The sequence below is a fragment of the Gossypium hirsutum genome, chromosome D06 (assembly GCF_007990345.1).
Source record: "Gossypium hirsutum isolate 1008001.06 chromosome D06, Gossypium_hirsutum_v2.1, whole genome shotgun sequence".
Taxonomy (NCBI): Eukaryota; Viridiplantae; Streptophyta; class Magnoliopsida; order Malvales; family Malvaceae; genus Gossypium; species Gossypium hirsutum.
The window spans coordinates 60,280,883-60,304,924 of record NC_053442.1 but is presented as its reverse complement, the minus strand read 5'-3'; the positions used below and the strand labels follow the sequence as shown (position 1 = coordinate 60,304,924).

Genomic DNA, 24,042 nt, shown 5'->3' with positions numbered 1-24,042 from the left:
TATTTGGCATGTTATTTTGATTATTTTAATTTTTATTTTTTTTATTTTTTTATGTAGGTAAAAGATGAGACCATTGATATAGAATTGGAATTTATGACATAAATTAGGAATTAGTTTATATGTTCTAATTTTTTTAGATTTTATAATTAAGAATAAGAGTTTATGTTTTTAAATTTTATTTTATGTTTTTTATAAATATTATAAATGAAGTTTCTTTTGAAGTTTTATGAAAAAAAATTTATATTTTTTTGACAATAATTAAGTTGGCATGTTATTATATATATTATATTTTAAACCAATACATTTTACTTATTATCATTTTAAAATAATAATAAAAATACTCGTATTTATTATGTATCGTTTATGTTATGTTTTTGTTATATTTTTTTATTGCCATGTTATTTTTATTATTTTAATATTTATTTTTTATTTTTTATGGAGGTAAAATATATATTTTTTAAACTGATACTTTAAACTTGAGCCGGATGGGGAAAATACTAAGTGTATCGCCTATCAGATAGGCACCACAAGTGCCGCCTATCAGGTAGGCACCACAAGTGCCGCCTATCAAATATGCACCACTACTAAAATATTATTATTTTTTAACTAAATTATGTCAGAATATCAAGGCGGTGCCGCCTATGCACCACCATCTACCCCTTTGAATGTACCATTTTGGTACATAATTTTTGGAACATGTCATTTCAGTATATATATTTTTAATATTATTTAGGTATAAAAAACCCTATTATATTTTAAACCAATACATTTTACTTATTATTATTTTAAAATAATAATAAAAATACTCGTATTTATTATGTATCGTTTATGTTATGTTTTTGTTATATTTTTTTATTTCCATGTTATTTTTATTATTTTAATATATATTTTTTTATTCTTTATGGAGGTAAAATATATTTTTTAAACTGATACTTTAAACTTGAGCCGAATGGGGAAAATACTAAGTGTACCGCCTATCAGATAGGCACCACAAGTTCCGCCTATCAGATAGGGGTCACTGGTGTTGCCTATCAGATAGGCACCACTACTAAAATATTTTTTTTTAACTAAATTATGTCAGAATATCAAGGCGGTGCCGCCTATGCACCACCATCTACCCCTTTGAATGTACCATTTTGGTACATAATTTTTGAAACATATCATTTCAGTATATATATATATTTAATATTATTTAGGTATAAAAAAACCCTATTATATTTTAAACCAATACATTTTACTTATTATCATTTTAAAATAATAATAATATTTGTATTTATTATGTATCGTTTACGTTATATTTTTTGTTATATTTTTTTCTTGTCATCTTTTTATTATTTTAATATAAAATTTTTTTATGGAGGTAAAAGATATATTTTTTTAAACTGATACTTTAAAATTGAGCCAAATGGGGAAAAATGTTAGGTATACCACCTATCAGATAAGGGTGTCGTCTATCAGATAGGCACCACTACTAAAATATTGTTACTATTTTAATATTAGGGCGGTGCTGCTTATGCACCATCCTCCACCCTTTTAAATATACCATTTTGGTACATAATTTTTAGAACATGCCATTTTAGTATATATATATTTTTAATATTATTTAGGTAAAAAACCCGATTTTGTCAAATAAATAAGGTAAATTACACTAAGGTCATTAAATTGATAATAAATTTATGCTTTAGTTGTTCAATTTTAAAAAATTATAAAATGATTATTACACTATTCTAAAAATTTTATTTAAATCATTTAATTGTTAAAATCACTACTGTATATTGACTTGAATTTTATACATATTCTTCTACTTATTGATAGATTTATCATATTAATCAAACTTAAAAAAAAAAACTCAACAACTCAATGACTCCAGTAAAAACTTTAAAATAACTCAACGACTCAAATAAAAACTTTAAAATAATTCACTGACTTAAATAAAATTTTTTAAATAATTCACAATTTATAAACTTCTAAAGTTAAACGACTGAAATATAAATTCATTCAATAAACAAATTAAAATTAGAGAGAAGCATTAAGCATCTAACAGCATGTTTGGTTGGGGGAATAAGAATGCATTCCCCATTTCGGTGGGCCCACTAGCAAACCAACGTTTGGTTGGCTGTAAAAGGATTACAACCCGATTCCATTCAGGCCTTATTACAACTAAAGGCTGTAATAACCATTCATTGCTCACATACCTGAATAGCTATTTCGTTCGGTTCTTTTTTTCCCATTTTCCAATTTTTTCCCTCCTTCATCTGCCGTCAAACTCTCTACATAATTTCTGCCCTCAAACTCTCTTGCCATATTTCAGATATTCTCTTTCATCTTATCCCACAGATCTGTAACTTTCTCTCTTTTGTTCCCATATTTCAGGTAATGGCATTTTTTCCTTATTTGATTTTTCCTTCTTTTTAACGTTTCTCTTCTATACTTTTTTATCATCATGTTCTTTTTTTTTAATTGATTGTTTCCTTAATGAGCATTTCTATTCCCTCTCCTCTCCGCCGAATGCTGATTGGTTGTTGGGGAATTTTGGTTGACTGGTTAGTTGAGGTAAGTCAATATGGTTGCATCTCCACTTCTTGAACGCTGGATAAGATGTGCTTGATTGTCTAACTCTATAAGGCCTCCTTGTAAATTATGCCTAACTCTCAACACATTTCTTAGTCTCAATAACACTTTTATTCATTCATGTAATTAAAAATAAAAGCCGCTCTGGTCTATGGTTTAGATTAAGTCATTTTACGAGGAATTCCTTAAAATTCTAAAAACGATTCCTTACGTGTTGTATATTTGTTACTTTCTATGTTGCTTGAACTTTTCATATTTCTTAAAACATTTGTGTCCGACATCTAATTCAGACATGAATATGGGAATATATATTACCCTCCATATATATGAAATACCTCTGCCGAAAATATATCCATATCCGAGATAACATGGTTGCAAGGTTCCTGATTCTAATTGCATGATAGGTGCTGAAAACGGAGAGCAAGTTCTAAACTTCTTGTATTTTCAGTTGTCAGTTTAAACCACAAAAACATTTCTCAGGTAACTAACACCATATTTGATATTGTGTTTTCTATGCTTGCATATTGTTTTCATGCTGAAAACTATGAACTCAACTGAGATATTCTCACCTTAATTACACTGTTGTGATGATGGCATCATTATTGGTAGCTTTATATTTTTGATCTTGCTGATGGGACAATACTTTGGATCCTTACAGGGGGCAAGCACAGGAATCGGAAATATTAACCATTGATGTGAAGCCAGGGTGGAAGAAAGGAACAAAAATTATTTTCCCAAATAAAGGAAGTAAGTAGCAAAATCAGCTTCCAGCAGACCTTGTATTTGTAATTGATGAGAAGCCCTATAATCTTTACAAAAGAGATGGAAATGATCTTATTGTCAACAAAAGGGTGTGGGGCACTACGACAAATCTAACTACTCTTGATGGCGGTGGTGGTGATGACACCATTTTCTAATTAACTTTAGGTATCCAATCGTACAATTTCTGTAAAGATGAGCTAGATGTATGAAAAGAACAATATATACATGGTGGGCAGTTGAAACCTCATCCAGTCAATGCTATGACATGAAGGTAATCTAGTGTTGTAAAATTTTATAACATATAGATTATGACATATAAACTAATAAAATCATTTAACTTTTTGTTAATATATGAATATTATGTTTGGATGTAAAATATGATTCTCAAGTTATTTATTACTTTTAATATTTTGTTTTTTATTGTAGAATAATTAAATTATTTGTTTCGCTAATGATATTTTAGCACATTAAATATGTATTGTAGTTTAAAAATAATAAAGTAGATTATATACTATTTTTATAGTATTATATATTATGATTTTAGTAAATTCATATAATAATTATATTAAGAATTTTATTAAATTATATATTATTTTATTAAATTATATTTAATAATAATTATGTTTAAATATGCTTAAATTATTTATTATTTTTATTAAATTATTTTTAATAATAATCTTATTAAAATTTAATAACACTAATAATAATCATTTACTTAAAAAAAATTCTGTTAAGGGTATTCTAGTCATTTTAGTTTTTTTTTATGCTATTACAACACCATTCCATTCAACCAAACACAAGAATACTATTACAACTCTATTTCATTCCATTCAACCAAACAATTGAATTACTGATTAGAGCTCTATTCCATTACAGCCCTATTCCATTACAGTAAACCAAACGTACCCAAAGATTTTTTCTTTCATTAAAATGACAAATAAAAGAAATAAGAAATATATATTTATTTACTAAAGAGTAAGTTCTTTTTTTTTTTCAGGATCTTATTCATATGAATGTAAAATTAAAATACTATATTTTTAACAATTTAAGCATCAAACTTATTGATATAATTATAATTACCATGCAAATAAATATTCAAACCAATCTAATATTTTTAACATATTAATCTAAATATTATATATTTATTAAACAATTACATTTTTTATATAAATTAACTAGTTAAAAAATTTGGGCAAAATACCAAAAAAAGCTCTATTTTTTTAAAATTTACCGAAATGGGTCCGATATTTTATTATTTACCGAAATGGGCCATTTTTCCCGAAATTGCGTCCATGTCAGCGCGATGTTAGGGGACGTGTCAGCAAATCGCGTCCTTGTAAGCATTAATAACTCTATTTTAATTTAATAAACTATTCTCATTTAATAACTCTATTTTAATTTAATAAAATTAAGTAAACTATTTTAATTTAATTTAATTTTTTAAAATTAAAATAGAATTATTAAATGAGAATAGCTAATTAGAATTCTAAGTATCTTAATTATCACTTAACTAATATTAAATTTAATTAAAAAGATTAATAGAAATATCAAGCATGCCTTATTGAAAAACCAGAAGTAATAATAAAACTGATCACCTATAAATATAATCCAAATAGAAAAAAAATTATAATTATAATTATAAACTATTCTCATCAAATTTAGTAAATTTTTTAAATAAACTATTCTTATCAAATTACCAAAATAATACATAAAATGCGAATTAATTTATACTTTTTTAAATAGCTTTACTTTAGGTAAAATATATTTATTTTAATAATAAAATAAATGGCTTTTATGAATAAAAATCATAGATTAAGAACTTATTTAATTACAAAAATAAATTGAGGACTTGTTTATTAAATAAAAAATGAGTTGGAGGGGAATAAAAAATAATAATAAATAAAGAGAGCTTAGAAGACAATTAGCCATATTTCAATTTTAGTGCGTACATCAGCAGCAATTCACTTTCAAAATTCAAAATAATAAATTTGCATGTCAAGTCCTTAAAATTACAGAAAGTTACATTTTAGTCATTTGACACTATTGATGCCACCAATCTCTTTGGCACCTTTGGTGCCACCAATTTCTTTGGCCTGACAGACTGTTGTCAGTTTTTTTTTGTTTTTTTGATATATTTTGGTAAATAAAAAAATTTATAATATTTTGATAAATAAAAAAGTTTTAGTTATTTTTTTATTTTTTTATAATAATTTTATAAAAAACCCTGAAATTAACGTAAATGATAATAAAATGAACAATAAAATTATTATAAAAGTGACATTTTGGACAAAATCTAATGGAAAAATGTAACATAATAGACAAAGATGTTAATTTTTCTTCTGAATTTTGATTCATTAATTATTATTTCATTATCGTTTGAATAAAATGAATAAAAATAAAAGCAAAATTATTTTTTTTTAAATCTCACATTAATAAGAGGATGTAAGATTATACAAATTTTCTTTTGTAAAATTTGTATAAAAACATAATCAATATAAAATATAAAACAAACAATTAAAAACAGAAATGTGAGATGGAATCAGTAGACAAAAAGGGATTAAAAACCCTTCATCTGTGGATACCATCCCTACGGTTGTCTGGCCGCTGCTTAATTTCTCTTCTTTCTTTTCTTTTCAAAAAAGAAATATAAAAAAAATTAAACCTTTAATTTCTGCACTGTTGTTGAAGAAACAAAGCCTTAAAAATAATTGATTTATTTCCTAAAAATACAACAAATGCAAATATATTATAAAAAATTACAAAAAGAAAACAAATTAGGGCTCATATCAAGTGTAAATTTAGGATTTTCAAGTCATTGTGGGGTAAAAACCCAGATTTGAAATGGGCAGAAAAAAAAGAGAGAAAAAAAAAAGCGAGACACCAAAGCCTTGGAAGGAAGGCGGCATCTTCGATATTTTTTTCTTTTTTTAATGATCCCACTCAAGCCTCTCTCCTTTTAATCACCGCCCTTTGTTTGGATCCTCGGAAAATTAGCTTTCGTAAACGAAATCTAAGGGGAATTTTAACAGAAGGACGGCTTTTGAAATTGCAGAGATTTGTTGTTTTTTTGGATTGTTGAGAAGGGAAGATAAGGGGTTTTTTGAGGGAGGCGATTAGGGTTTTTCGATTGAGAAATTTATTAATGGGAACTTTCATGTATTTATAATGGATTTGAGCTAGGTTTACGGTTTTCTTCAGTAGAGCCCATAGATTTCTTTTTTGGGCTTTTGCTTGTTCATCTCCATCTGAGGTTTCGGTTTTACCATTTAAAAAAAATACTTTTTTTTAAGTTAAATTATATCCAATGCCATTCTATTATTATTAGGAATTTTATGCTTTGTTGACTTAATTTTAAAAAAAGTTACAAAATAATAATGAATTATTTGAAAGTTTTTACTTAAGTTATTGGGTTATTACCTTTTTTTTAATAAAAAAAGTTTGACTAATGAGTTTAAGCAACGATTCAACGATCGATATGGTAAATCAGTACCAATCAATAAGTAGAAGAACATACCTTAGATTGAGGTAGATCTGACAGTTAGTATTAAAGATCATAGAAAAAAGTTGCTTGGATTTCAATTCGCAAATTCGTGACATTCAAAGTTGTTTCATTAATAAACTGAACTATAGAAGAGAATAGGTGTTGTAAATTGAGAAGACTATACAACAACGATTTTAATAGTCTAGTGACTTAAATAAAAAATTTCGAATGATTCAGTAATTATTTTGTAACTTTTTAAAGTTGAGTACTAAAACATAATCATACTAATAGTTTAATAGCAAACTTTGATACAACTAAGAAGAGGATCTTAATAAATCATAAAAGCTTTATCGAAATCATAAGATATCTAAGCACTTTTTGATTCTCTTTTCATTTGTTTAATCATAAAAGATCCAATTATCTAAATCATTAAACATGCATTGAATAATAATGGCGTGGTTAACAAAAACTTGTAGAGTAGATTAAACTACTTTTAAGTAGAAGATAATAAGTATTTTTGGTGATACAATAGGGGTACGGGAAAAGAGTAACACAAACCGTTCGAACTAGTGCCAAACAAGTGTTTGATAAGAACTTTAACCACCACTCTATTTAAGTTAAAACAAAATTAAATATATTTTAATATAACATATATCATGCATTTTTTTTAGTAAAGAAAGATTTAATAGAACTTTAATTAAATCCGGAAAGGTGAAATTTGAAGATAAAATAATTGAGGAAAAAAAGAGCAAAATCATATAAAGAGAAAATATTAAGAATTGAGAAAGCAAAATCATATAATTGGAACAACAAAAGGCAAACGATAGTTTTGGAACAATCTCACATCATTACATAAAATAGAAAAAGGGTTTTCTTTTTCAACCCAATACTACTATAATACAAGGTTAAAATTGGTAAGTGCAAGTTCCATCATCACTTCTAGCCGTTGGATCAAAGTTATCAGCATTTGGATCAGTGCATCCTTCGGGAACTGGAACCCCAACTTGTTGTGCTGCTTTGCCTGCCAACAAACACAACATTCTTTGTCACTAGGATCAAATTGTAAAAAGAAATTCGAGTTCGGGTCGATTTTAAAAAACCCGAATTTGATTTAAGAGAAAAGATGAAAGGGGGTAATCTATCTAACCATAGAAAGTTCCTCTGTTGATAGAATCTTCATTAGCTTCACCAAGGGCAGCTTCACTCAAGTATTTGTCAGCCAATTGGACTCTCTTAACATTCTCTTGCTCAGCAACAAGCATGTTTCCATATTCCAATAGCTTTTCAATGGTCATTTTCGGTTGCTCAAATGTTGGAGGTCCGTCCCTTGAGTTCACTAACTTCTTCCCTACGCCTGCAACTCCGACATCACTGATCCATTTCCTCACTTCGTCATCGTAAACCCGAGCCCTCAAGGCACCGAAGAAATCTACAATTTATCAATCCAAAAAGAAAAACAATTGTTAATCGTAATATATCAATCGAATGATCCGTACTTGAAACAGTGACAGAACGTGTCATTGAGTTTTGGGGTTTATTTAAAACTTTCAAAACTTTAAGAAAAACTTGATTAAAATTTTTAAAATTTTTGAAGGATTTAATAAAAAAAATTCAAAATTTTGGTGGCCAGGATCTCCTCTGGCTCTAACGTAGTTCCGCCACTGAAAACAATGAACCCACGTAATAACATATTTTCAAGTAAGTAGTGGAGGACTAAATTTCAAATTGTGAAGCGTATAGGGACTGTAAGAATAATTAAACCTAGTGAAAAAAATTAATGAGAGTTACCGATGGATTGGCCGGGGAAGGTGTCGACGAGCTTAACAATGTCTTCATCTGGGATGCCGTCGGTCCTGAAAATACCTTTGCAAACACCGACACGGTCGTCCCTAGTTGGTGCCCAGTAAAATTTCTCCATACGACCGTCACGGATGAGAGGAGCATACAGTGTGGAGAAATCGTTACCAGTGACGATAATGGGGACACGGGGGTTCTCTTCCTTGTTGTACATACCGGGGAGCTGGACGTTGGTGGGGTTATCGGCGATGTTCATGAGGGTAGCATTAACCATCTGGTTGTTGACGGTGTATTGGGTGGTTCCTCCCATACGACCGGCACCAGCATCGAGATCGTTAATGAAGAGGGCGCACATTTTGCCCTTTTTGATTATGTCGGCAGCTTCACGGTACCTTTGCCTGATCAACTTGGCTGGTTCACCGGCGTTTCCACTTTCCAGTTCTCCGGCACTCATCATGATGGGGCTGGAAGTTATTCATTGTTTGTAATTTATCAGTTATCACAGCATATTTGTTGAATAAAAACACATTTATGTAATAATTTTATTTATAAAAAAATTGATATAAAGGATAAACGAGTTTTTAGATGAAATGATAAGAAAAATGGACAAATCTTGTTATTAGACTTTGTATTTTGTATAAATTATGGATTTAATACATGTAATTTAATTTGATCAATTTTAGTCCCTTATACTTTTCAAGTTTTAAAATTTTAATCCTAACCCAACAACAATAGTTAAATCTATTTGGTTAAATTATATAATTAGTCCTGTATTATGCCTAAAATTTTGTCCAATTCACCAATTAGATTATTCTTAGTGACTATATTTTTTTAAATTTAAAATTTTAGATTTAATGCAGACAACAACCATTAAATCTATTAATTGATTTTTTTTGTGAGTAATATGTGAAAATAATAAACATAACATTACGCATGTGATAATATATTTGACAAATTAAAATTTAAAAATAACAAAATTTAACTTAATGAATTTAATAGTTATCATTTAGTTATGACTAAAATTTTCAAATTCTAAAAATAAAAAGACTAAAAATAACCAAATTAAAGTACATGTACTAAATCCACAACTTACGTCAGGTTTAATAGCAAAATTAGACCTAAGCAAATTTATTGAAAACTATAATATTTTAAATTTAAATCCATATTTTTCTATTTTTATATAAAAGATATGAAAGGATACATACATCCTCAAAATAATATAATTCATTTTGTAAACTAGTAATATTTTAGTTATTACTCGAGTTGATATTTGATTAATTCGTGACATCTCAATTAAAAACTTAATATATAATATAGATTCATTTGTAAACAATATTAAAAAAATATAATTACTTTAATATATTTATAACTATATTAAAATAAAAATATTTGTTTTTCTTAAAAGGAACAATATTTATGACTTCCCTTATTAAATCGACAAAATTTTTATCCAAACTCAACATAATTATCAAAATAATTCAATAAATTTAATTTAATATATGTAATTCTTTTTCATGTATTTGAAGAAACATTACTCGTATCTAAATTTAAATACCGAGAAAATAAGAATACTTCAAAAAAAAAAAGAGTAACATAAGAAAATCAGGAACTCACTTGATACCCATCTTGGCAAACACAAGCTCACATTGGAAAGATTTTCCTTGACCTTTGCCTCCCCAAATACCCAAGATTAGAGGAACCTTAATGTTAGGGAGGGACATGAAGTTCTTGGTGATGTGAACAACAAGCTTGTCCATGAATGCAGGAGCAATGTAGAAACCATCCATGTTGTTGTCCAAATTGTACCTAAAATTATATATAATCATCATATAAGAGGTAGATGGTAATCGATAACGCTCCGGTATAGGAGAGTGGGAGAGTACTTACGTTTTAAGACCTTGGCTGAGGTATTCATAGGAACTCATGACAGCATAGTGAGTTCCATCATTCATGGGAGCTTGGAACAAGGAATCCACCATCCCTTTCCCTCGAGTAATGTCCTGTTGGTCGTCCGAAATATCGTAAGCCAACCCTTTCCATCGGTCCTTTTCGGTCTGTGTCTCTTCGTCTATCTCTTTCTCCGCCGCCATCACCTTAAAACTTCCCGAAGGAACCTGCCTGGTGCTGTTGAATCTTGAGCTCACTTTCTTCCCCATGAAAGCTGAGGTTGGGACTGACACTCCCAGAGCTCGGTTGGCGGCGGCAGCGGCAGCGACGGTGGAGATGGCTGCAGCCATGGCTGAGAGAGAGACTGAAGAAAACAACTGTGAAATTGTTAACTGAATTTGAGAGTGTGGGCTTTGAGGAGCTTAAGTCACTGTGGGTGGGGGAGCAACATTTATAGGGGATAAGCTTATGATTTTTGTGTACCAAAATCAAGGAATTTTCATTTTTGGTCTTAAAATTTTCTCATTCGTTGAAGGCCACACAATGAAGTTGGATCATGTATACACGTGGCAGATGTCGATTGATTGCAATTCCTGAGTCTTGATTTATCTTTGAGGTTACTATTTATGGATGCTTCTTCGCCACTCAATAGTTTGCGCCATCTATTACCACACACTAGATTGCTAGATTGGGGTTTGCTCCAAGTTATTCTCTTTTTTTTTTTGGGATTAATTTCAATACACATCCTCAAATTATAATTTAAATTCTAAAATATTCCTAAAATTTAAAAAATATATATAATTAACTCTTGAAAGTATTTTTTTTCTTGTTTACTCATATTAATTGGTTGCTTATTCCTCGTGAATTGAGCTTAAAACTTCAACTTAACTCCCATTTATTTTAGATGATTAATATTGTAATAACCCATTTTGCCCGGCCAAATAAATACTAAAAAAAAGAAAAATAAATAAATTAAATTACAATATCCACTATTAACAGCTTAGTTTTTTACAAATATTAAAATTAAACCAAAATTCAATTAAATAAATGTCCATTTACAAACTCACAGCCCAATCAGCCAAAACCTGAATTACAAATACCAAATACATAACCTAAGTCATTCTAACCTAAACTACCCAAAATTAACCTAATTTGACCCAGCTATAATGGCCCAAACGGCCCAAATTTTTCCAAAAACCCCTAGGGTTTCTAGATCCTTCTGGCGCCGCAACAGTCAGCAGATCTAGCATCCAAGCACATGCACGCGCCTTCAACTCCTCGCACACCAGATCTACGCGCGTTCCCTCCAGGCTGGCCGCACCTGTGCAATAAACAAGCAACAAGCAGTAACAAAGAAAATAACAGAAAATGATAGAAAAAAAAGAGGATTCTGTAAATTTTCTTGATTTTTTATTTTTAGTTTTCGGCTATAAAAGGCCGTCTCAGAAACTGTAAAAGGATTACACACGGATATTGAATACAAAAAAAACAAAAAAAAATCAGAGAAAACGAAAAAATTCGAAAGGTGAATAAACTCTTTGCTTTTCTTTATTTTTTTTATTTCGTCTCTTTTTTATTCAAACGCAGTAATAGAAAATGGGTTAGAAAGCTTACCTGGACGCCAGACCTTACTCGCTTCGTCGAAATCGAAGTCTGAGAGGGGGTGAAATAGTTTTGCGGCAGAAGGAAAAGGGCCTAGGGTTCTTTTTTTTTAATTTTTGTTTTAAAAATGATAAAAGTTACTAATTAGGGTTTAATGTGGCATTTATATACGTTGAGAAACGATGTTGTTTGAGGCTAATTGAGGTGACCTCAAAACGGTGTCGTAATGAGCTCAGACCCGCGCAGTGACCCAATCCGAGGGAAGGATCTGCGCGTTTTGTCTCAATGGTCCATTTGAGCAAAAGGACCTTCTGTATTTTATATAGTTTTAATTCATTTTTTTATCATTATTTTAATTTATACATTATATTTGGTTTTGGTTCCAATTGAATACATAATAGAACGACGCCGCTTAGGAAGGATTGATCTGTACGCCAGAGAGGATTTGTGCGTTTAATTGCTGCAATAGTCCCTCTGATGTTAAACAATTCTTAATTTGGTCGTTTACACATTTGTTTCAAATTCGTCCCTGAGATTTTGTTTTAGTTCTAAATTAATCTATAGTTTTTTTTACTATTAAATTAATTGGTTTATTATTATTATTATATTTATTATTATATGTACATTATTATTTACATTAGGTTTGACTTATCTAGATTAATATATATATTAATTTAAAGATTTATTCATTTTTATTTTCTTCTCATAATTCTTTCTTTAAAATTTATCTAAACATTTTATTCATTTTTAGTTCTATTTTTAAATTATTTCAAATCTTCACATTAATTACTAATTTTTTTTATTTTTTGTAAATTTAAAATTTGTGTACATATTTTTTTTAATTCCAAATTTCTTTTCTCTCATTTTTGTTTTTTATGAGTTACATTTTATTTTTCTTTAGATTAATAATTTTTAAATGTTGATGTTGATATTTGCATAATGTACGATTGAAATTATTGTTATACTAGGTTATGTTTATTTATTGTTCATTACTCATTGGTGTGCATGTTATATTCGAATTTTGCATGGTTCGTTGCCGCTTAATCACACTACATTTTTAAAAGAAATCGTGTTTCATTAAAATCATCTTATTTCGTAAATTGTAAAAATACTCGGTATTTGCAATTCTCAAGAGGATTGTGCTCTAACTTACTGGGCTTTAATTTTTTTGATGAATTTAGATAGCCAAGTATTTCTTTTGCAATAAAACCATACAAATTCTAAATGAATTTTTTCGGGATTTCAAAATGTTGAATCCTAACTCACTGGATATGACATTTTGTTATCTCGAGTTAAGGATTTTAAAATAAAGACAATATTTGGTGTTTAGGAATTTTGAGAAACTAATCCCTAACTTACTGGATTCTAATTTCTCATTTGACCCAAATAATCAAATATCCTTCTAAAAATACATGAATTTTAAATTTTAAAAAGACAAACTTAATTTTGGAGATTGGACTGTTGCACCCTAACTCACTGAGTGTGACAATTTATTTCTTTGAAATGGGTATGTCTTATCATCCAATTCGATTATTCAAGTTTTCTTCTCAAAGGATCGTATTTTAAAATCTTTTCAAATTTTCAACATTAAAACATTAAGCAATCAATTTGGTACCAATTTTTTGGCGTTGCGAGGGTGCTAACCCTTCCTCGTGCGTAACCGACTCTCGAACCTGTTTTCTCAAAATTCGTAGACCTAAAATCGTTTTCAAGGTGATCCAATCACACCCCAATAAAAGATCAGTGGCGACTCCCATTTTTATTTTCAAAGTCGATCCTTTCAGATTTTTTTCAAAATAAAAGATGGTTTCGACAGCTTGGCGACTCCGTTGGGGAATTTAGAGAGTCAAGCCGCAAAATTGATTGTTTTCTGTTTTATTGTCGAAAATTGAAAATTTGATTTTCAATCAACATGAAAGGGTAAGCGACATCTTGGGGCATCGACAAAGCACTATAGATCTCCTAAACACATGTCAAACTCAGAATGGTCTTAAGAAAGTTTGTATAGAGAAGTTCAAGCTGCGATATTTGGGGCACTCAATTTTCAAACTATTTATTTTGATTTTGTTGTTCTTGAAATACTTCATTCTTTTCCAATATACACATTCCCAATCAATTTTTTGATATTTTTGATAATTTATTCCTTTCGAGTTATGCTCAGAACCAACTTTATTCTTATCCATTGTTATGACCTTTTTTGCAAGCATGTTGCATTGGAATAATGATTAATGGACTAATAAAACTTTTACAATGGAAGTTTTGCATATTACTCTAGAAGTTTCTAAATAATACAGGAGTCTGAAACAGGACTATTGTTTAGAACGCACCAAGTTTAAAGGTTGAAAATCTGAAAAGGAAGAGCCTAAATTAGGACTTTTTCTTTAGATTTTGCTGTCAAAAATATTGATTGAACAAAATGACAAGATGTCGTGTTGATGGCAAAACTTAAATAAACAAGCAAGCAATGATCACCAGGCAATAGGAAGAGGTTTCCTCGGAGAAGAAAGCTTTCATTTGTGCATGAGCCTTTGGTACGACACCCTGGGAATGGTGTAAGGTATCCTTGAATTGTGATAAGAGATGATTGAGGAAAAGCCATATATTTCTACCCTTGGGTTACAGTGGGAGAATGATGGTACAAATTTTGCGTCTCAGTGGATTGAACTTTAAGGTTCACAGTGGGGGAAATCTGACTAAGTGTTTCTTTGAAAACCCCAACCGAGCAAGAAGGCGTTGTAGCACGTTAGTGATAAAGCCTTAATAAACTTTGAGCAATGATAACCTAAGTGATAAAGAAGGATCATTCTAAAAAAATAGCATTCTACATTCATGCAAACACCATTCATACACGTCTAGTTAGGAGAATTTGATTTATTTTGATCATGACATCCTAATCACTAGGCATAATTAGGTTCATAAAATGAATTATACAAGTCATGTTTCTTAGAGAACAGATCGGTGAAGTTATAAATCCTATCTCTCTAGACAGTAGTGAAATAGTTTGAAGATTGTGAATCCTATCTCATTGGACAACAATGGAATAGGTCGAAGATTGTGAATCCTATCTCCATGGACAGCAGTGGAATAGGTTGAAAATTGTGAGTCCTATCTCCCTGGACAGCAGTGGAATAGGTTGAAGATTATGAATCCTATCTCCTTGAGCAGCAGTGGAGTAGGTTGAAAATTACATATCTTATCTCCCAAAGCAGTAGTGGAGCAGATCGAAGTCCCCAGCCTTGTCTCCTTGAGCAGTAGTGGAGTAGGTTGAAAATAGCAGATCTTGTCTTCTTGTATTGGCAGCGAAGTAGATCGAAGACCCCAGCCTTGTCTCCCTCAGCAGCAGTGGAGTAGGTTGAAAATTACAGATCTTATCTCCCTAAGTAGTACTGGAGCAGGTGGAAGTCCCCAGCCTTGTCTCCTTGAGCAGCAGTGGAGTAGGTTGAAAATAACAGATCTTGCATTCCTGTACTGACGGCGAAGCAGATCGAAGATACCAGTCCTATCTCCCTGGATAGCAGTGGAATAGGTTGAAGATTGTAAGTCCTATCTCCCTGGACAGTAGTGGAGTAGATCGAAGACGGCGAATCTTATCTTTCCAAGGTAGTAGGGAAGTAGATTTAAGCCACTAGCTTTATCTCCCTGAGTGGTAGTGGGGTAGACTGAAGATGGCAAATCTTATCTCCCAGAGGTTGCAGTGGAGCAAATTAAAGCCAATAATCCTATCTCCTTGACGTCGCAATGAGTGGATCGAGGCATCAATTCCTATGACTCTGAAGATGTAGTAGGATGGAATGAGACTACGTGAAGAAAATAAGTACCAAGGTCCAGTATAACTGGGTAAAATTAGTCATTTTTAAAGTCTTTGCTTCATTCCTGTTTTACGACAATGAGCAAAGAGGGGCAGCTATAATAACACATTTTGCCCGACCCAATAAATACCAAAAAAAAAAGAAAAACAAATAAATTAAATTAAAATATCCACTATTAACAGCCTAGTTTTTTTACAAATATTAAAATTAAACTAAAAATTCAATTAAATAAATGTCCATTTACAAACTCACGACCCAATCAGCCCAAACCGAAATTAAAAATACCAAATACATAACCCAAGTCATTCTAACCTAAACTACCCAAAATTAACTCAATTTGACCAAGCTATAATAGCTCAAACGGCCCAAATTTTTCCAGAAACCCCTAGGGTTTCTAGATCCTTCTGGCGTCACAGCAGTCAGCAGCTCTAGCATCCAAGCACATGCACGCGCCTTCAACTCCTCGCACACCAGATCCACGCGCGTTCCCTCCAGGCTGGTCGTACCTGTGCAACAAGCAAGCAAAAAGCAGTAACAAAGAAAATAACAGAAAATGATAGAAAAAAAGAGGATTCTGTAAATTTTCTTGATTTTTTATTTTTAGTTTTCGGCTATAAAAGGCTGTCTCAGAAACTGTAAAAGGATTACACACGGATATTGAATACAAAAAAATAAAAAAAACAGAGAAAACGAAAAAAATCGAAAGGTGAATAAACTCTTTGCTTTTCTTTATTTTTTATTCCGTCTTTATTTTTATTCAAACGCAGTAATAGAGAAGGGGTTAGAAAGCTTACCTGGACGCCGGACCTCACTCGCTTCGTCGAAATCGAAGTCTGAGAGGGGGTGAAATAGTTTTACGGCAGAAGGAAAAGGGCCTAGGGTTCCTTTTTTTTAATTTTTGTTTTAAAAATTATAAAAGTTACTAATTAGGGTTTAATGTGGCATTTATATACGTTGAGAAACGGTGTCGTTTGAGGCTGATTGAGGTGACCTCAAAATGGCGTCGTAATGAGCTCAGACCCGCACGGTGACTCGATCCGAGGGAAGGATCTGCGCGTTTTGTCTCAATGGTCCATTTGCGCAACAGGTCCTTCTGTATTTTTTATATTTTTAATTCAATTTTTATCATTATTTTAATTTATACATTATATTTGGTTTTGGTTCCAATTGAATACATAATAGAACGACGCCGCTTTGGAAGGATTGATCTGTACGCTAGAGAGGATTTGTGCGTTTAATTGCTGCAATAGTCCCTCTGATGTTAAACAATTCTTAATTTGGTCGTTTACACATTTGTTTCAAATTCATCCCTGAGAGTTTGTTTTAGTTCTAAATTAATCTATTGTTTTGTTTTGTTTTTTTACTATTAAATTAATTGGTTTATTATTATTATTATATTTATTATTACTATATGTACATTATTATTTACATTAGGTTTTACTTATCTAGATTAAAATATATATATTAATTTCAAGATTTATTCATTTTTATTTTCTTCTCATAATTCTTTCTTTAAAATTTATCTAAACATTTTATTCATTTTTAGTTCTATTATTAAATTATTTCAAATCTTCATATTAATTACTAATTTTTTTTATTTTTTTTGTAAATTTAAAATTTTGTGTACATATTTTTTAATTCCAAATTTCTTTTCTCTCATTTTTGTTTTTTATGAGTTACATTTTATTTTTCTTTAGATTAATAATTTTTAAATGTTGATGTTGATATTTGCATAATGTATGATTGAAATTATTGTTATACTAGGTTATGTTTATTTATTGTTCATTACTCATTGGTGTGCATGTTATATTCGAATTTTGCATGGTTCGTTGCCGCTTAATCACACTACATTTTAAAAAAAAATTGTGTTTCATTAAAATCATTAAAATCATCTTATGTCGTAAATTGTCAAAATACTTGGTATTTGCAATTCTCGAGAGGATTGTGCCTTAACTTACTGGGCTTTGATTTCTTTTGATGAATTTAGACAGCGAAGTATTTCTTTTGCAATAAAACCATACAAATTCTAAATAAAATTTTTCGGGATTTCAAAATGTTGAATCCTAACTCACTGGATATGACATTTTGTTATCTCGAGTTAAGGATTTTAAAATAAAGACAATATTCGGTGTTTAGGAATTTCGAGAAATTGAACGCTAACTTACTGAATTCTGATTTCTCGTTTGACCCAAATAACCAAATATCCTTCTAAAAAGGCATGAATTTTAAATTTAAAAAAGACAAACTTAATTTCGAAGATTGGACTGTTGCACCCTAACTCACTGGGTGTGACAATTTATTTCTTTGAAATGGGTATGTCTTATCATCCAATTCAATTTTTTAAGTTTTCTTTTCAAAGGATCGTATTTTAAAATCTTTTCAAAATTTCAAAACTAAGATATTAAGCAATCAATTCGGTACCAATTTTTTTGCGTTGCGAGGGTGCTAACCCTTCCTCGTGTGTAACCGACTCCCAAACCTGTTTTCTCAAAATTCGTAGACCTAAAATTGTTTTCAAGGTGATCCGATCACACCCCAATAAAAGATCGGTGGCGACTCCTATTTTTATTTTCAAAGTCGATCCCTTCAGATTTTTTTTCAAAATAAAAGATGGTTTCGACAAATATCATTATTTTGAGCTTAAAAATAGAATGAGTATTATGGTGAATGAATTGAGGAGAGAAGATAAAACATATTCTTTTTGTTTCTTAAAAAAAAGTGCTAGTGACTTTTATTTCATTGTCTTGGTATTACTTTTACTTATATGTTTTATTATTGAATGTTGGAGATATACGAGGGGTGAGACAAAAAGGGTTGAGTTGAAAATGAAATTAAGTGAATATTGGGGAAGGAAGAACTAATATTTATTTCTCACTTTGATCCTTAAGTTACTTGAGTTTATGTTAAGCCATTTGTTATCTTGTTTGACTTATCATACCTTGTGTAATACCCCTCACTCAACCCGATCACCGGGTCTGAGTTACGGAATGCTACATTTGTTACCGGAATAACAACAATCAATTAGGTAGTACTTAATCATTCACACATGCAATTAAACATCAATCACATTTAATTTATGTTAAATAATCATTTTTGGGTCTTATATGAGCTTATGAAAGCTCTTTTGTTAACCCGAGTATGAAATAGGACCAAATTGCAAAATTTTAAAAATTCAGGATCGACATTACAATTATATGACTTCCACGCCGTGACATCACCAATATAGTAAGTCATGTCATGACTTCATGCAATTTAACATTGCAGTGTCACTTATCGTCAGTCGACGTTATGACGAGGGATGTTGGTCGTCGAGACATAGACATGGCCCCTGTTTTTGGCAAAATGTACATTTTGGTACCTATTCCATACCTTCCATGTAACACCTCTAACCCGTATTCGATGCCGAAACAAGGTTACGGAGCATTACCTGACTTACAGACCAAACAAATAGACATTTCATTTCATATCACATCCAAGTCAAAAACCAATTAACTTCCATCATCTCATCCCTAATACGAGCCCTCGAGGCCCAAAATAAACATTAAAAATAAGTCGGGTCTAAACCGGATACTTAAAGAATTTTTCGAAAAATATTGAAATTTTTCAAAGGTGTAGGGGACACACACCTATATGGCCAGGCAGTGTGTCACACACGGCCGAGAGACATGGGTATAAAACTTTCTAAGATAATAAGTTTGAATAAAACATACATCATTTGTCACAGACTTTCAAAGGTAGTATAAAACTTTACAACATAAATGTTTGATTTAACATACATATTCGTAGTGTGTATTACTAGTTGTCATTTGACAAACATATTTCTAAGAATGTCCATCTGTATGCATAATATTGCCCTCGATCTACCACTATGGCACATCATTGGCTTGGTCATTCCTCGTGCACTAGTTCGATTATCAGACTTGCATACCAAAAGATGCATACAAGTACAAAGGAACTTAGTGGGTCTCACTCATTATTTCCTTTAAAAAGTGTTGTAGAAGTCTTCGACCTAAGGGTTTGGAATCCTTCTTAAACCTTGGCGGATACTTTTCAAGTTATTGGTTAGCGGATAACGATACGTCAGTCTTTGCACTTAACCTTTTTATACTCATTTCACTTGACTGATAAATTTTAGACTTTACACCATATTTTGAATCTCGTTACACAATTCCTTTGCAGTTTAGTTAGATACGATCCTCAGAACGATACTCAATAAATACTACTTTTGACGGATTCCTTTACAAGACCCAATAATTATTAAAACACAAGTTACATCGTATATTCAATCTAGTCCAGACAGACATATTTGTTAGAAGAATACAACATTTTAATTCAAGAAATAAAATCCCATATAACTTAAATACAAGAACTAAGAAATTCCAAGTTTGCCAAACAGTTGCACCATCAACATTCCAAATACCCCAAGTTCCCTATTATGATAGTCACCATGAAAAAATCATTACACGGGTTCATTGCTGAGAATTCTTTCAGATAATGCCTCTTAGGCATACCCATGTCTTACCACAAGGATGGAATAATGTAACACCCCTAACCCGTATTCATCGTCAAAACAGATTTACGGAGTACTACCAGAGGTTACAATACAAATAAACAAAATTTTGAACATTTCATAACATAACAATATTCATATAAAAAACCAATCAAAATCATTCATGTTGTCCCTTATACATGCCCTCGAGGCCATAAAACGCGTTAGAAACAAGTCAGGACTAAATCAGAAACTCAAAGAAATTTTTGGAAAACATTAAAATTTTTAAAGCTGAAGGGGTTACACGGCCAAGAGACATGCCTGTGTCTTAGGTCGTGTGGGCCTTCGAAATGGAGACACACGGCCGTGTCCCAGCCCATGTCTGTACCTGTGTAACTCTCTGACTTGGTCACACGACTAAGCCATACGCCTGTGTGCTAGGCCGTGTAACAGCCTGACTTGTAACCCTTTAAAAATTGCAGGGGACACACGGCCGTGCTACCTGGCTATGTGTCACACATGGCTGAGACACATGCCAATGTAGACGAAAATAGGCCATTTTACAAGCCATTTTTCTCACCCAATTTGGCATAAACCTACACCCAACATTATGCATATAAGCAAGCCATAATATGATACTAAATCCATGAATTTTCTAGCCTTATACAAATGGTATAATCACATACAACCAATATGCCCTTACGCACCCCAAATGATAATTTATAAACATGTTAACCATGTATTCAAACTTACCTAATTGATTAACTAACATATACGCATAGTTGTACCAAATATTAACATGTAAACTTCTTACCAAAACGTAACCATTTGGTACCAAAACACCATTCTAAGACTAGCATCAAATGACCATGTAAATCATATCCACAAAAGTGTTAATTTACCACGATTGCATTCTATCACAAAGCATATATACAATGTGCACATTCATGCTATAGTTTTCATATTCCATAATTCAAGCATAGCAATCCAAACATCAACCATTAGAGAACAAATATTCACATACCATATACTAAACTCATACTATCAATAAAGTGCTAAGACACAAGGCATATAGATGGCCAAAATAACAACAAAACATGTAGGTCAACATTAGCCAAAATAACCTATACATGCCATTATAACCAAAATTAAACCAACCGAAAGTACCAAAAGAGCTGATGGATAGTGTGATATAGCCCTGACAAGCTTCCAACCCAAATGATCTTTAGATTCACTATAAAACACGGAAAATACATAGAGTAAGCATTTAAGCTTAGTAAGTTCGTATATCATAGAATTTAACTTACCATTTATTCACATATAAGGTAAGTAATCAAAGCATATCCCAACATATATTGGCCACATGCCTAAGTACATATACCTCAACCATGTTAGTCATGTAAACAGATATATAAACCAAGCCATAGATAAGCTTAACAATTAATCAAATTGCATATACATGTATCATCCATTGTATATACCCATATACCATGTAATATCATTTTCCATGTAATTCATATCTATACCTGTAATAGTTCGTATCGAACTCATGTCATATCGTATCAGAACATTGCCCGTTGAACCAGGAAATGTGACGAGGACTACAAAGTCGACAGGGATTATAAATTCCCGTATCGAGTACACCTTTCAGTTGTACCAAATATCTATTGGTTAACTATATCATTATAGATGTGTTCTTTAACTCATTGATTCCAAGTTTATGATAAATCGATAGGGCCATTAAGTTTATACTGGCCCTTAAATCGTAAAGGACCCTATTAAAATACTAATCCCCTATCTTTATTGTAATCGTAAAACCACTTGAATATTTTAATTTTAGGGGTATCTTTTTCACAATTAATGCACTACATAAGGCATCAATGTTAACTTGCTCTCCTCTTTCCATTTTCTTATGTCGTGCAATTGTTTCTTTTAAATACTTGGCATATTTTGGGATTTTATTAATACGTTATAATAGTGAAAATTTGAATTGAGGGATTTAACTAAGGGTGAGTTTGGATGGGCGGTGCGTTTACCTGCGGTTAGTGTAAAAATAGCAGTGACGGTGAGATTAGATACTGTAGCGATACTGTAGCGTGAGACAAAAATTAAACTAAATGCACCGCACTGCACCCAATCGACCATCCAAACCCACCCTAAGTTAGGAATACTTACAAAATAAGCCTCGTCCCTCCGTTGTTCGTCCTCTAGCCTTGATGGGATTGATATCTTTGGTGTTTTCAGTTTTTAGATCTCCGACTTAGTTATTGGTTTGGTTACTTCCTCTATGGGTTCGTCCGCATTAGTGGTTGCATCTAAATTATTTTCAATTTCATTCAAAATTAATGGTTACATTAGTGGTCGCATAAGTCAATAACATTCAAAATTGTGTAAAAACACTTATTTTACTAATATTTAATATTGAACTACTAAGTATCGGAAGTGCAATAATTAATACTAAAATAGCTAGAAAATAAGTTCCTTAAATGTCGAAACGTATCTAAACTACCACTATAATTAGTAACAGGTCAAGAGGGTATTTATTTTTAATGGTCACCCGATTCAGCTGGCGATAATCTATGCGTAATCGTAATGACCCATCCTTCTTCTTTACAAAGAAAACCAGTGCACCTCATGGTGAGACGCTCGGTCGAATAAATTTTCTTCAAAAGTGAATGATTCATTTTAAGTTATAAATATTTTAATTTCAAATGTAATGATTCATTTTACTTTTATACAATGAGAACACAATTCAAATTTACCTTATAAAAAGTATAAATGATATATATTTAATAAAGTTATTTTATATAAAATAATTAAATTACTATTTATATGTAAAAATTATTATACGATATGTATGTTAATTGACAAACATATCTTTTATTGTTTATTATTATAATATATTGATAATTGAATAACTTTTATCTTTATTATTAAATTTATAAACATAATACTCATATTCCAAAACCTAAATATACTACATTGAGCCCAAATGTAACACCCCTTAATGAGTCTATTTTCAAAGAAAACAAACGGAGATATCATCTGAAATCTGTACAATGAGATAATTCATTTTTAGTGAAGAGAGGTCAGAGATGTTGAACAGTGAAATGGTGACTCTAAGAATAACTATGAAGCACTAAAGAATTGTGAGTATGTGAGTCTAGTTTCGGGAAAAATTAACGGAACTTAATTTGGAGCTCTGTAGCTCCGGATAAAAATAATTTAGTGACTGTAACTCGACTAGACAACTTATTTGAAGTTGAATGGATAGTGAAACTATAGAGAATGCTATTTCTAAAAGTGTTATGTACATTAAGGATGTGGAATGGAGAGGAGGAGGAGGAAAAATAAAATATATGAATGATTCGTGTATAATTGGCCATATGTTCGTTTATAATCGATAGACGCCGAATTGAATAGTAGATTCGTATTGGTATTGAATTTATTAATAAAAATTGTTGAAAATTGAATAATATGTTTAGTAATAAACATAAGGTAAATATCGATATTGAATTGTTTGTGAGTTGAATGAAAACTATTATGGATATGATTTGAATTAAAAGAATTATTATAGTATTGAAATGCAAATTGGATTGAGAAATTAATTTGAATTGTGAACACGAAGAGTTATGAATTGAATG

At 30.9% G+C, this 24,042-nt stretch overlaps 1 protein-coding gene, 1 long non-coding RNA gene and 1 other non-coding gene across 3 annotated transcripts; 1 reads left to right on the top strand and 2 right to left on the bottom strand.

Moving 5' to 3' along the window:
- The first annotated feature begins 2,112 nt into the window (after nucleotides 1–2,112).
- LOC121218580 (uncharacterized) lies at nucleotides 2,113–3,681 on the top strand. Its single transcript, XR_005915052.1, has 2 exons — nucleotides 2,113–3,051; nucleotides 3,230–3,681. It is a non-coding gene; the product is annotated as an uncharacterized lncRNA (long non-coding RNA).
- Nucleotides 3,682–5,857: 2,176 nt separating this feature from the next.
- On the bottom strand, nucleotides 5,858–6,021 carry LOC121218989 (small nucleolar RNA snoR143). Its single transcript, XR_005915470.1, has one exon. It is a non-coding gene; the product is annotated as a small nucleolar RNA snoR143 (small nucleolar RNA).
- Nucleotides 6,022–7,615: 1,594 nt separating this feature from the next.
- LOC107900463 (ribulose bisphosphate carboxylase/oxygenase activase 2, chloroplastic-like) lies at nucleotides 7,616–10,743 on the bottom strand. Its single transcript, NM_001326888.1, is given in 5 exon segments — nucleotides 7,616–7,835; nucleotides 7,962–8,243; nucleotides 8,603–9,075; nucleotides 10,226–10,417; nucleotides 10,499–10,743. Coding segments are annotated over 5 exon segments (1,266 nt in total). The 5' UTR covers nucleotides 10,702–10,743; the 3' UTR covers nucleotides 7,616–7,719.
- Between the last annotated feature and the right edge of the window lie 13,299 nt (nucleotides 10,744–24,042).